The 15,182-nt window shown below is 50.9% G+C and overlaps 1 protein-coding gene and 1 non-coding gene across 2 annotated transcripts; one reads left to right on the top strand and one right to left on the bottom strand.

Moving 5' to 3' along the window:
* Positions 1-11,892: 11,892 nt before the first annotated feature.
* Positions 11,893-11,966, bottom strand: TRNAN-GUU (transfer RNA asparagine (anticodon GUU)). The gene has a single exon. It is a non-coding gene; the product is annotated as a tRNA-Asn (tRNA).
* A 7-nt stretch (positions 11,967-11,973) lies between these two features.
* Positions 11,974-14,393, top strand: LOC123104343 (cysteine-rich and transmembrane domain-containing protein WIH2). The gene is made up of 3 exons (XM_044526174.1): positions 11,974-12,221; positions 12,391-12,682; positions 14,120-14,393. The coding sequence occupies exons 1-3, from the start codon at positions 12,176-12,178 to the stop codon at positions 14,175-14,177; spliced, it is 396 nt and encodes a 131-aa protein (XP_044382109.1). The 5' UTR covers positions 11,974-12,175; the 3' UTR covers positions 14,178-14,393.
* The last annotated feature ends 789 nt before the right edge of the window (positions 14,394-15,182 follow it).

Consider the following 15,182-nt stretch of genomic DNA (forward strand, 5'->3'; position numbering starts at 1 on the left):
TGCCTCTCATGTTGGAGGGCTCGGCCAGAGCGTGGCTAAACCAGCTAGTGCCTAGCAGCATTTACACTTGGGAAGATCTCTCCCGAGTGTTCGTCACCACATTTGAAGGCACATGCAAGCGACTAGCAGGACTGACGGAACTGCGGTCTTGTGTGCAAAAGCCGAATGAAACTTTGAGGGATTACATCCAGAGATGGATCACGTTACATCACTCGGTGGAGAATGTTCCTGACCACCAAGCAGTTTGTGCCTTTAAGGAAGGCGTCAAGTACAGAGAGCTGAATTTGAAATTCGGTCGAACCGGAGATATGTCCCTGAATCGAATGATGGAGATTGCCACCAAGTACGCTAATGGTGAAGATAAGGATCGACTCAGGAGTGGCAAGCTCAAGTCAGTCGCCCAAGAAACCGGAGGCAATTCCAATCGGAAACAGAAGCGGAAAGCCGAGCCAGCGGCTCCCGGGGAAGCCTTAGCTTTGGCCCAAGGGAAGTCTAAAGGGAAACCTAAAGGGCCTTGGAATCCCAAAAAGGTTAAAGACCAGGAGGGGAATGATGTGTTGGACTTACCATGTCTCGTCCACACAAAGAAAGATGAAGAGGGTAATTTCATTTACCCGAAACATACCACTCGGCAGTGTCGACTCTTGATCCAGCAGTTCCAGGGCAAGCAGCCCAAGGGTAAGGAAAAGGAGTCAGACAAGGTCGAGGACAAAGAGGACAGTGATGACGGATACCCTCAAGTCAATTCCACCCTGATGATTTTTGCTGATGTTGAGAGCAAAAGTCGACTGAAAGTTATTAACCGAGAGGTGAATATGGTCGCTCCGGCGACACCTAGTTACCTGAAATGGTCTCAGACTGCCATAACATTCGACCAGTCCGACCACCCAATACACATCGCCACCCCTGGGAGGCAAGCTTTGGTGGTCGACCCAGTTGTTGAAGGCACTCAACTGACCAAAGTCCTGATGGATGGCGGCAGTGGTTTGAACATATTATACGCTGAGACGTTGAAAGGGATGGGCATTCCGATGTCCAGACTCAGTGCCAGCAACATGAGTTTCCATGGAGTCATTCCTGGGAAGAAGGCTGAATCACTCGGCCAGATTGCTCTTGATGTGGTTTTCGGTGATTCCAAGAATTACCGCAAAGAAAAGTTGACGTTTGAAGTTGTGGACTTCCAGAGTGCCTATCACGCTATTCTGGGCAGGCCGGCTTATGCACGCTTCATGGCCCGACCATGTTACGTGTATCTCAAATTGAAGATGCCTGGCCCAAAGGTGTGATCACCATTACGGGCAATCGGAAGAAAGCAGAAGAATATTTTCAGAAAGGTTCGAGGATCGCCGACGCGCAGATGGCGGTGGTGGAGTTGCAGGAATACCAGAAGACTGCAGACCCGAGTGATCTGTTGCGAGCCAAGAAGCCCGCTACAGAGTGAGCTTTCCAGTCGACTGGCGATACGAAGACAGCTCACATCCACCCGACCGACCCCAGCGCCGCTCCGACTCATATCTCGACAACACTCGACTCCAAAAAGGAAGAAGCACTCATCCAGTTCCTCCGTGAGAACTGGGACATTTTCGCATGGAAGCCTTCTGACATGCCAGGTGTTCCCAGGGAGCTGGCTGAGCATCGCCTGAGAGTCGACTCAAAAGTAAAACCTGTCAAGGAACATCTCTGACGGTCCGCCGTCCAAAAGAGAAAGGCTATTGGCGAGGAAGTGGCTCGGCTCTTAGCAGCGGAGTTCATTCGAGAAATCTACCATTCCGAGTGGCTCGCCAACGTTGTCATGGTCCCCAAGAAGGACAAGTCACTTCGCATGTGCATTGATTTTAAACATATCAATCGGGCCTGCCCGAAAGATCATTTTCCTCTCCCCCGCATCGACCAGATACTCGACTCGACCGCGGGATGTGAGCGACTGTCTTTCTTGGACGCCTATTCTGGGTACCATCAGATCCGTCTGTATGGACCTGACGAGATCAAGACAGCTTTCATCACTCCATTCGGGTGCTTCTGTTATGTTACCATGCCATTTGGCCTCAAGAATGCCGGAGCTACATTCATGAGGATGATTCAGAAGTGTTTACTCACTCAAATCAGTCGAAACGTAGAAGCATACATGGATGATATCGTGGTCAAGTCACGGAAGGGTTCTGACCTGCTGACTCACCTTGCCGAAACCTTTGCCAACCTCAGGAGGTATGATATCAAGCTTAATCCATCAAAGTGCACATTCAAAGTCCCTGGCGGAAAGTTACTCAGTTTTCTCGTTTCCGAACGGGGAATCGACGCCAATCTAGAAAAAGTTGGCACTATACTCCGAATGAAAAGCCCTGTGCGAGTGCACGGCGTCTAGAAGCTTACTGGTTGCTTGGCCGCCCTAAGTCGATTCATATCTCGTCTCGGTGAAAAGGCATTGCCTCTTTACCGATTGATGAAGAAGTCCGACAAGTTCGAGTGGACTCCTGAAGCTGATGCAGCATTTGCAGAGCTCAAAGCTCTGCTCTCCACCCAGCCGGTGCTTGCTGCCCCAATCAGCAAGGAGCCTTTGCTGCTTTACATTGCAGCCACAGGACAAGTCGTCAGTACGGTACTTACGGTCGAGCGGGAAGAGGAAGGGAAAACCTTCAAAGTTCAGCGCCCAGTATATTATATTTCTGAAGTCTTGACCCCGTCAAAGCAAAGATATCCTCACTATCAGAAGCTTGTATATGGGATTTATATGACCACCAAGAAAGTTGCTCACTACTTGTCTGATCATTCCATTACAGTCGTCAGCGACGCTCCATTGTCAGAGATCCTGCATAACAGGGATGCAACTGGTCGAGTGGCAAAATGGGCGATCGAACTCCTTCCCCTAGATATCAAGTTTGAGGCAAAGAAAGCTATCAAGTCCCAGGCAATCGCGGATTTCATCGCCGAGTGGATTGAACAACAACTGCCGACTTAGGTTCACTCGGAGCATTGGACCATGTTCTTTGACGGTTCCAAGATGCTAAATGGTTCCGGCGCCGGAGTGGTGTTGATCTCCCCCAGAGGAGATAAACTCAGATATGTTCTTCAAATCCACTTTGATTCCTCTAACAACGAGGCAGAATACGAAGCACTTTTATATGGGTTGCGCATGGCCATTTCACTCGGCGTCCGTCGCCTCATGGTCTATGGCGACTCAGATTTGGTGGTCAATCAAGTGATGAAGGAATGGGACGTCAGAAGTCCAGCCATGACTGGTTATTGCAATGCAGTGAGAAAGCTAGAGAAGAAATTCGAGGGGTTAGAGCTTCACCACATACCCCGACTGAAAAATCAAGCAGCTGATGATCTGGCAAAAATAGGTTCCAAAAGAGAAGTCATTCCCAGCAATGTGTTTCTGGAACATATCCACACACCATCAGTCCAGGAGGATCCCTTTGCTGAAGAGGCCCCGCAGCCAAAAAGTGCCACGGATCAGAGTGAAGTTGAAGTTCCAGCTGTGGTCGACCTGGTCATGGAAGTCTTGGTTATCACTCCCGTCTGGACAAAACCGTACATCGCGTACATCCTAAGGAAAGAACTCCCAGAAGACGAAGAAGAGGCTTGACAGATCGTCCGTCGATCCAAGGCCTTTACAGTCATAAAGGGACAGTTATATAGATAAAGCGTGACTGGGGTCGGCCAGAAGTGTGTTACACCAGAAGAAGGTCAGATGATCCTTAACGATATCCACTCGGGGACCTGTGGTCATCATGCGTCCTCTCGGACCATTGTGGCTAAAGCATACCGAGCGGGGTTCTACTGGCCAAGAGCCAATGAGATGGCGAAAGAGATAGTCGACAAATGTGAAGGATGTCAGTATTAATCCAATATGCCGCACAAGCCCGCGTCAGCCCTGAAAACCATTCCACTCATTTGGCCCTTCGTTGTTTGGGGGCTGGACATGGTTGGACCACTGAGAACAGGCAGGAGCGGCTTCACTCATGTGCTGGTAGCAGTCGACAAGTTCACCAAATGGATTGAGGCCAAGCCTATCAAGAATCTTGATGCTTGCACCGCTATCAGTTTCATCAGAGAGTTGATATTCAGATATGGAGTTCCGCACAGCATCATCACCGACAATGGGTCAAACTTCTATTCCGACAAATTCAGGGCCTTTTGCGCCTCTCAGGGCACTCGGGTCAACTATGCTTCGGTCGCTCACCCTCAGTCGAATGGGCAAGCAGAAAGGGCAAACGGCCTAATTCTCAAAGGACTGAAACCCTGATTGATGCGCGATCTCAAGCACGCAGCAGGTGCATGGGTCGACGAGCTTCCATCAGTCCTTTGGGGATTGAGGACAACCCCGAATTGATCGACCGGAAGAACCCCATTCTTTCTGGTCTACGAAGCCGAGGCAGTCTTACCGAGTGACCTGCTTCACAATGCTCCCAGAGTCGAGCTCTACTTAGAAGATGAGGCAGAACAAGCCCGGCAGGACGCAATCGACCTCCTAGAAGAAGAAAGAGAAATGGCTTGATTCGATCGACCATCTATCAGCAAGACTTGTGTCGATTCCATGACAGAAACGTGAAGAGCCGAGCCTTCCAAGAAGGAGACTTAGTCCTCCGAGTGGATCAGCAGAAACCACACAAGCTCGCTCCTACTTGGGAAGGCCCCTTCATAGTCACCAGAGTCCTCCACAATGGAGCATACCACCTCTACAATGTCGATCGCCAGATTGATGAGCCACGAGCCTGGAATGCGGAGCTACTCCGCCCCTTTTATACTTGAATTCTCACTCGGATGAGATGTAATAAGAAAAACTCATGTAGTTTATTTGTCAAAGACAAGAGCGTTATAATTTCCCCAGTGATTATTATTGTTTCTGTTTGCGTAAGAAATCCCCCAATGGGTGGCTTAGCTGCGAATCCGCTTCGCCTAAGTTTGTAAAAACAGTTTCCTACCGAGTGGCGAGCTAGCCTCCCACTCGGGAGCTTAGCTGCTAATCCGTTTCGCCTAAGTTTGAAAAAAATCCTACCGAGTGGAGAGCAATCCTCCCACTCGGGGGCTTAGCTGCAGTCCAGTACTCGCCTAAGTTCTCTCGCTTGGAGACTTAGCTGCAATCAGGCACTCGCCTAAGTTTGAAAAAATCCTACCGAGTGGAGAGCAGTCCTCCCACTCGGGGGCTTAGCTGCAGTCCAGTACTCGCCTAAGTTCTCTCACTTGGAGACTTAGCTGCAGCCAGGCACTCGCCTAAGTTTGAAAAAATCCTACCGAGTGGAGAGCAATCCTCCCACTCGGGGGCTTAGCTGCAGTCCAGTACTCGCCTAAGTTCTCTCACTTGGAGACTTAGCTGCAGTCAGGCACTCGCCTAAGTTTGAAAAAATCCTACCGAGTGGAGAGCAATCCTCCCACTCGGGGGCTTAGCTGCAGTCCAGTACTCGCCTAAGTCCTCCCACTTAGAGACTTAGCTGCAATCAGGCACTCGCCTAAGTTCGAAAAAAATCCTACCGAGTGGAGAGCAATCCTCCCACTCGGGGCTTAGCTGCAGTCCAGTATTCGCCTAGGTTCTCTCACTAGGAGACTTAGCTACAGTCCGGCACTCGCCTAAGTTTGAAAAAAATCCTACTGAGTGGAGAGCGATCCTCCCACTCGGGGGCTTAGCTGCAGTCCAGTACTCGCCTAAGTACGAAACACATCTCAATCCTCAAGGACGACGAGGGGCGGGTCGACTGCCACCTTCTCCTGGAGAGCTTCGCCACAAATACAAGACATGGGTCGACTGCTTCCCTCTCCTTCGGAACTGCGCTGCGAGTGCAGAAGTTGTCTCGAATGAAGAATGGGTTCACTCAGCAGGAGATTCATAAAGATATTCAACGGTAAACCAAGTTCAGATAAATTCTAAAGGTTCCAGACCACAGATCGAAGTACTCGGGCATGCAGCCCGAAAAATTTTAACGGTTACAAAAACCGCTCGGCATTCCGAGGCAAATTTAAGGTGGGACATAAGAGTTTGTTCACTCCGCGGGAGGAGGGCTGGCAGGCTCGACGAACTCATCCAGGTCGATGCCGTCGGCTATCCGAGTGGCTGCAGCGATGAAAGTCTCCATAAAGGTTCGAAAGTCATGCTTCTGGGTGTTGGCGACCTTGATTGCTGCCAGCTTGTCTTGTCGCACCTCCTTGCAGTGGACATGAACCAAGGACAGAGCCACATCAGCGCCACACCGAGCAGAAGACTTCTTCCACTCCTGCACTCGGTCAGGGTTTCCGTTAAGTCGAATCATCAGAGACTCGAGATCGTTTTGGAGCGTAGCCTCTGGACAAAGTGCCGGGTCGATCCGTGACATGGTGACCTTCAGTCGAGCCAAGTAGTCCATGACACCGTCGATGCGAGATTCCAGTCGGAGCAGATTCATGGCGGTTTCATCTTTCACGGGAGAGTTGATTGGATCCAAACCTGGTTCGATCCGCCTAGTCTCCTCTTCAAAGTTCTGGCAAAACTCTGCATTCACAATTCAAGGTTAAGTCAATTTTCATACACCGAGTCGACACAAAAAACACACCAGTCGGAACTAAATGTGCACCTTCAAGCTTGATGTACAACTTCTTGGCGAGGCTCCTCAAGTAGCTCTCCAGATCGTCCCTCCTGCGAGCGATGCCTTCCATCTTTTCGTTCAGGTTGAGGTTATCCTTCTTCCAACGTGTACACTCTCTGTTGGCTTCATTCAAAGCGGTCTTCAGCCTAGTATTCTCTTCTTCTAACTGGCCGACCGAAGCCAGCTTCTGTTTGGCCAGAGCGGTCTTGTCGTTAGCCTCCTTACGGGCAGCAGCCAAGTCCTGATTCTTCTTCGCCAGAGCTTCTCTCAGTTTTTCTGCAAAGAAATGATGATTGATTCGGAAATAGCAGAAGAGTACTCAAGCCTAAAAACTAACCAGTCGACAAAATCATCTTACCTACGGCGCCGTCTCTGACCTTTTGTAGCTCTGTCCTGGCCAGCTCCAAATCAAGGTTCAGTTGAATCTGCTGCTTCTCCAAGTCAGCAAAGCGAGCTCCAAGATCGCAAGATTTCTGAAATCAAAGGGGAGAAGTTATCGTTACAGCAAAAAAACAAAGGCAATAAATACTAAGACTACGGTCGACTGCCAGCAGTCCACATAGTCTCGGGGACTACACCCAGTGGGTGCACTTAGCGTGCCCCCACCGGTTCTGATCCCACTCGACCGGCCCGCCGAACTCGAGTTCAAAAAAAGAGAGAAAGAAAGTAGAACTCAGACTACAGTTGACTGCCAGCAGTCCACCATAGTCTCGGGGACTACACCCAGTGGGTGCACTTAGCGTGCCCCCACCGGTTCTGATCCCACTCGACCGGCCCGCTGAAGTCGAGTGGAAGAGACAAACTACCAGTTTGGTTTATACATTCGGCAAAATACAAAGACTACAGTCGACTACCAGCAGTCCACCGTAGTCTCCACTAGTCCAAAACTTCAATCGACGCACCCAGTGGGTGTACAGACGCAAAGATTTTCGGAAAGAATCTTCAGATAGTCGACTAACCTGAACGTTGCTCTGGAGAGCCGAGCTGGCATCATAGGCGACTTGGCTGGCGTCCCGCACCATCTTCATCTTCTCCATCATAATGCCCGCCTGGCGTATGGCTTCCCTAGCAGCATTCACCTCGTCCTCTGGGACATGATGGATCGCAAAAACTGAAGGCGGGTCGACAGGGGCCTGAGCAGTCGAAGAAGAAGGCAAGGCACTCGACAGGGGCTCCGCGAAGGTAATAGAACCCCGATTGACGTCACCAGTGTCCTGAACGACTGGTTCCGCCCTCGGCGTCGATTTTAGCGCCTCACTTACAGGAGCTCACCTACTCTTCCTCGTCAAAGACCTCTCGGGCTCTTCATCATCATCAGGGAGGTCAATAATGTTGGGAGCTGTGCAAAGTTCAAATTGCCAAAATCACGTCACCCAATGATGCATGATGCAGTTGAATCGACCAAAGAAAGATAGTATGGCAGAAATCATACCCGGATTAGAAGTGACCGCATCCTCCATCACCTCATCATCATCCCTGTAAGCTGAGGTCCCGGAAGTGGCATCGCTAACAATTCCAAAGTTCGTCCAGTTAAAACAAGAAAAACAAACAGCGCGGAGCGTCGAGTGAATACAAGGAGAGACACTCACGCGGAGGCGACAGGGATATCGATCTTGATCTTTGGCAGCGCCTTCCGAGTCTTCGGCTCTGCAACTTTGGGGTGCTTTGGCGCCTTCTCAGTCGGGGTTGGTAAAGAGACCCGAGGATGCTTCGAAGACTGACCAGCCTGAGCAGTTGCCTTGTCGCGGGCACTCGGCCGTTCTTGGTCAAGCTTGGATCGTCTCTCTATGCGAGGAGGCGACTCGACTTCTTCCCCATCACTTGAGTTGTCACTTCCACCATCCCCTTCACCATCGGAAGTCCACTCGCCACTTTCGCCACCACTCGCCTCGCCTTCCAGAGCTTGCTCTTGCTCCCCGTTGGGCGTCGAATACATTTCAATAATGGCATGAAAGAAAGCAGGGAGAACAAAGTCAGTCGATGCAATACAGACAGCTGCGCGAGTGAATTCAGATTACAAGCAAAAACTCAGAATCAGACCTGCTCTGGTGCACGCGACTGGTCAAATGGGGGAACTCTACTGGCTCCTCTGGGATTGTCCTTGTTCCTGGTAATGCTCGACAGCTACTTCTCCAGCGTGTCGTCATTGACCTCCTCCGGGTGGATCTGAGTGGAGTCTTCTAGACCCGAATACATCCACATCGGGTGGTCTCGGGCTTGGAGAGGCTGGATGCGCCGCTGAAGGAAGACCTCCAAGAGATCCATACCAGTGACCCCGTCATGAATGAGCTGGACCACTCAGTTGACCAACACCTTCACGTGCGCCTTCTCCTCCGGGAGCACCTTCAAAGGGGAGGGTTTTTCCACTCGGTCCATGGTAAAGGGAGGGAGGCCAGTCGATTGCCCTGACATCGACTGGTCTTTGCAGTAGAACCAGGTCGATTGCCATCCGCGAATTGAATTGGGAAGAATCATGGCCGGAAAGGAGCTTTTTCCCCTCGTCTGGATGCCAAGACCCCCACACATCTGGATCACTTGGGTCCTCTCGTCACTCGGATTAGCCTTTTTCACTGTCTGGGAGCGACAAGTGAAAATATGCTTGAAAAGACCCCAGTGAGGTCGACAACCCAAGAAGTTCTCACACAAGGAAATGAACGCGGCAAGACAAATGATTGAGTTGGGGGTAAAATGGTGGAGTTGAGCCCCAAAGAAGTTCAGAAACCCTCGGAAGAAAGGATGAGGAGGCAAGGAAAACCCACGGTCGACGTGGGTGGCAAGAAGAACGCGCTCACCCTCCCGGGGTTGCGGCTCGGATTCCTTCCCCGGAAGCCGCGCTGAGTCGTAGGGGATCAGCCCTCCCTCGGCCAGGTCATCGAGGTCTTCTTGGGAGATCCTCGAGTGGATCCAGTCGCCCTGGATCCAACCCTTCGGCAGGCCAGTCCGCGAGGAAGATCCGCCCCAGCTCGTCGCCTTCCCCTTTGACCTCGACGTCGCCTTCTTAGCCCGCTCCAAAGCCGCTGTCTTCTCCTTCACCATTGTCACCGACGAGACGCGTGTGGCGCGGTGGCGCTGGAGCGAGAGCGAGCGCAGAGAAGAGGCGTGAGGAGGAGAAGCGATAATGGGGCGCACTGTTTGGGAGACTCCGGTCCAACGCCTTATATGAGGCCGCTTCCGAGTGGCTGACAGGTAGACCCAGATGGCTCTGTCAAATCCCGTAACGACCGCACGAGCGATACGTGGCGAAAAAGGTGGCGCAGGGATCGAGGCGGCTCCGCTCTATCTCGTCCGATTACTGCGGCCTCCCCCGTCCCGCGCGCTTCCCAAAATTCGGATCCCACTAAATCCGCGGGCAGCAAATAACTTGCCAGACCAAAGATCTCCTCCGCACCGTCACTCGGAGCCTTACAAGTAAAGAAACTCACTCGGCGAAGAATTAAGAATGGATCAAGGCGACTGAAAAGGGAGTTGCTGTCATCACTCAGGTCCGTTGATCCGAAACAAGATATGCTCACGACATAGAAAACGAGTCGGAGAAGTCCTCAATTCCTTCCCCACTCAAACCTTGATCCATTCGGGGGCTAATGATGAAGCTATGTACCTAGGGTAGGGTCACGGACCTGTCCTAACTGCCCTACCCAAGGACACCTCTAGAATAAATCACCTTTCAATCGACTTGGAGGTGTTCCACTCGACAGACTCGAAGACATTCGACCAAGAAGCAATTACTCGACCAAGATCCAACCACTCGACGGCTAGGAGACCTAAAGTCACTCTGCACGCTAACGGTCGGTCATTAAGTAGCTTTTATGGTCATCATAGCACTTTATTACTAGCGTTATCAGTAACGCCCTACCTTAATGTACATTGAACCCTTCGTAACGTGGGCTGGCCTGGGTCCTGGTGCACTCTATATAAGCCACCCTCCTCCTCCGAGACAAGGGTTCGCACCTCTGTAACTCATACTCACATAATCCAGTCGACCGCCTCCGGGCTCCGAGACGTAGGGCTATTACTTCTTCCGAGAAGGGCCTGAACTCGTAAACCTTGCGGCCTTACAACTTCTCCATAGCTAAGATCTCGCCTCTCCATACTTACCCTCCTACGTTACTGTCAGACTTAGAACCACGACATTCATCTCCGCGCATCGGACGCCGAGCCTCCACAACACCATGTCGCCGATCTCCGCCGCCATCAATGTGTGAGATGAAGTACCGCTCCACCACGGCAGGTACAAGGTAAGGAAGGGCGAGGTCCCCATCGGAGACATGACCGGACGGGCCGCCACTAGGAACCAGACAAGCCCGCCATACACGCCCAGCATCCCCATGCCCAAGTCGGCACCTTCAAGAAGGTGACGACGCTGTGGCGCCGCCGCCGCTTAGCCACCGGGGTTAGGGTTTTCACCCGGGCGCAGGGAAAGGGAGAAGGCAGGGGAAGTTGAGCCTCGGCGCCGCCACCAAGGAGGGAATGGCGTTTGGTACGCCTTCGACGCCGTGACCGCCACTGGCGGCCAAGGGTTTCCCCCGGCCAAGCACCCTGCCGCCACCTCCGAACCAGCCACAGCATCCGCACGCGCGTGCACGCCGGAGATCCAGGCCGGCCGGAGGTCATGTGTCACGAGCGGACCAGAACACCTCAGATCCACGACCAGCGCCCACCGGGACCTCGCTGCCCGCGCAGCCGAGGGGACCCGGCCAACCTCACCGACGAGCACTCCCCGCCGCGGGAGGAGCGCCGTCCGCACCAGCGAGGCCGCCGCCTCAGATCCGGGCCCTCACCACCGAAAGGAAGCGGCCAGAGGCCTCGCCGCCGCCCTCACAGGCAGCCGGGCGGGGGCCCCGGCGACCGCCTCCGGCAGCGGCGAGGAGGAGGGGAAGGGAGAGTTGGCGGCGCGAGGGAATCCTAGGTCGCCCCCAAGTCGCCCTCGGGAGAGCGACGCGCGGGGGGGGGGGGGGGGGGGGGGGGGGTGTGGGGGGGATTCTGCTCCCGGAATTCCATATCTTTTCATGTGATAAAAGACCAAGTAGTACATTTTTTTGCAAGGAAAGCCCTCAAGCTCATTTATCCATTCCCAATGAAGGTACATCGTTTATAAGAGCATTCAAAAGGAAGCCAAGGGGTTCATCGACCATACAATGTTTGGAAAAGACCAAGTAGTATCTCTAATAAAAGTGAGACATGCAATATTTTTGAACGAGAACGACATGTCATGGCAACAAAAATAGTTTGGATGCAAATGACATCTCATGTGATGACAAAGAAAATAGTTTTGATTAAAAGGACATCTGAAGTGATGGCAAAAGGTAAAAACTGAATGAAATCAAAAAAAGAAAATCGCTAGAAGGAGGGCTCGAACCTCCGACCTTGTGGTTAACAGCCACACGCTCTAGCCAACTGAGCTATTCCAGCTTTGTTGGTTAGTTGCCGTGGTAAACATTATATACCCTTAGAACCCACGGGAAGCGGAAGGAAGTCGCTGGGTCGCGGCGAGAACCCCGTGCGGTTTGCTTCTCGTCTCGGCTTTCCTCCGTCCCGGCGTCAACCGAACGACCCCGTCCGCCCGCCGTAGATCACAAGGAGAAAGGGATCGACCCCGCCGCCGCCGACGCCGAGAGACGATGAGCTATCAGCAGGTCCCTCCGCAGGAGGCCTACCCGCCGCCAGGCAAGTCCCCGCCCCGCCCCGCCCCCCGTTCATCTCCCCCCAAACCCTCCGTGCTTCCCCCCCAAATCGGCACCGAAGCAGCTTTTCTCTCGATCGATTGGGGGGCGTGTGTTGTTGGGTAGGGTCTGCCATGGTCTGATCTGTGTTTTTTGTTCCGCGCGGCTTGCAGGGTATTCGCCGGTGTACCCGCCGCCGGCGCCCGGCGCGCAGCAGGGCCCGTACTACCCGCCGCCGCAGCAGCAGCCGCCGCCGCCGCCGGGGTACCAGGGATACTTCAGCCAGGGCCAACCGCAGCAGCCGCCGCCCTACTACTACCCGCCGCCGCCGCCGCACGGTGGCCATCACCACCACGGCCACCACCACCATGACCACCACGCCGAGGACCACCACCACCACCATGGCCACCATCACCACCACCACCACAACGATGATGACTGCTGCCTTGGCTTCCTCAAAGGATGGTAATGTTAAATTCAGGCCTTCTCTCGACATGTATTATGATTTTGGGGTATGTGATTCGAACATCATGTTATCTGTGGTTAATTTCTTGTTTACATTGCACTGTTGAGATTTGAGAATTGAGATCATCAGGTTATGCTTAGTTGTTCTGGAGCTAGCTCTTTGGTCTTTTTGTGAGAGGGGCTTGGTTGGTTCCTTATGAAATCGTTTACATATTCAAGACTAAAGTATGTCTGAATCGCGAATACATCATCCAGAGATTAATTTCCCCGTGCTGGCTGAATTTGTGTAATAAGTAAATAGTTCAGTAGTTGTTGCCTAAACAAAAACTTCACAATGAAAACTCTTGTATCTACTAGCACCTAATAAAACAAAGCATTGTGTAGAAGTGATACTATACAGAATCACAGATATATGCTGGTGTGCATTTGCCTCCATATTGAAACATTTAGTAACACACAACTTCGAGATGATGCCACGCTGTAGCAGGAGCCCGTAAAGTTTTTTGTTGACCATGTGATATTTGATTTATCAATGTTGTTAAATCCATAGTTTATGATGGTTAGTTGACATATTGTTTGCACATCTTTGGAACACTGCATTTATTATGCACTCTAAGTCGACATCTAAAAGAGAATGGAGGTAGGATACGTCTGCTAGACTAGTGCACACTGTTGCCTGATGCAGAGTTGCAGATAGTCATTGGCCTTAGACAGCGGCGATCTGGAATAACCAATAGATGCTCATGTTCATCAATGCTTCGTGTCCACCCAAAATACATCCCTTGAGAAGTGCCTGTAATTAACTTGTTTGAATGTACTACCTGTTAGCTGAACCCAAAAGGAAAAAAAAAACAGTCAGTGTGTTATGCAAGCACCTGTAGGATGACTGATAGCTGCACACGTCATTTTGGGCACCAAGCCTTGAACCTGTGGACTAGCGAAGAGTTTTAATTTCATGCGAAATAATACTAATACATTTAACCAGTCTGTAAATTATTAAGTTGATGTAAGGTAATCACCCGAGGGCAGGCTCTGCGCAGTGGTGAAGTCCTCCCCACTTGTGCCAAGAGGTCCTGGGTTCGAACCAGCCTCTCTGCATTGCACTTTGCAGGGGTATAGGTTCCTATAACCCCTCCCAGACCCCACCTTGTGTGGGAGCTTCTATGCACTGGGTCTGTCCTTTTCTATGTGAGGTAATCCCTAGCTAAGTCTACATGCCTTAATCAATGTATTTTTGGGGTTTTAGACTTACACCATACCGGAGTGTCAATTCATACTAGTACACAGGATGATGTCTTGATACAGATTTTTTGTTCGACAAAGATGTGTATAGATACCGGAGTGTCAATGGATGAAGCATTTTATTGCACAAGGCCCCTGGTATTTTCATTCAATTTTCCTGTTTTCATCGCATTAATCTTGCGTTTCCTTTTGCAGGTTGGCCGCTCTATGCTGCTGCTGCTGTCTGGAGGAGTGCTGCTGCTGTTTCTGGTGATGTGCGTGCTTGGAAGCTACTCGTGTCTTGCATCTTCGACATTGGGCGTGCCGCAGTATCTAGTGAATCTTCTGGCTTGTTATTATGTGTAGCTGTATGAACGTATTCTGTTACCTGTGTCAAATAAACTGTGTTTACATTGTTTGCTGAACTGTTTGGGCCATGGATGGACGGTGTTGTGCAAAGTGTACATGATCCAGACTTGACTGTTTTTCATTCGTTGATTGTGGAAACTTGGTGCTGAAATGCTCGTAGATGCAGATCTGAAGGCTTGAGTTTGTACTTTGGCACAGTAACTGATAGGTCATGCTGGTAACTGATAAAAAAATATCAGTGTTCTAAATAACTGGTATAGAAAGATTGGCGAATTAGAACTCTCCCCTGACATATTCAAAAGTAGGGTTAGAACCCTACACATCAAGCAAGTGGCTGCTGTCACAGCTGATTACTCTGTGCCAAGGCCCTAGTGTTTTCACCTGAAGACGATGGGTTCTTTTTTCTACCAACACAGACACTCCTATGATCTAGTGCATAGATTTCTTAGGAAAAATCCGTATGGGTTGTAATCCTAGAGGTTGAACTACCGGCTGCTGCCATGACTACTTGGTGCCAAGGCTCTAGGTTTTTTTACACAGCAGATAGATTATACACATAGTTTTTTGTTTACTTTACACACACTAGTCAGGGCAGCATGTACGCTCTAGAGCATTCTACTAAGATAGTTAAGGATATATATACTAAAAAAAAATAGACGCTGATTCGCATAAATACATTACAGTACATATAAGTTCCACAAACTAGAAAGCAATTCAATGAATGTCTCAAACTGAATTGTAAAAAAAACATCTCTATGACAAAATCTCAATTTATCACAAACTAGAAAACAATTCAATGAATGCTCATATAGATGGAATTAAGGAGTTGACCCACTTTCTCCAATTTCATATAAAGGAGCTATAGCTCTTCACAAGGAGGTTGGCGTCTCAGAAAGCCAGATCGTCTCAA

Source organism: Triticum aestivum, chromosome 5A (genome assembly GCF_018294505.1).
Source record: "Triticum aestivum cultivar Chinese Spring chromosome 5A, IWGSC CS RefSeq v2.1, whole genome shotgun sequence".
Taxonomy (NCBI): domain Eukaryota; kingdom Viridiplantae; phylum Streptophyta; class Magnoliopsida; order Poales; family Poaceae; genus Triticum; species Triticum aestivum.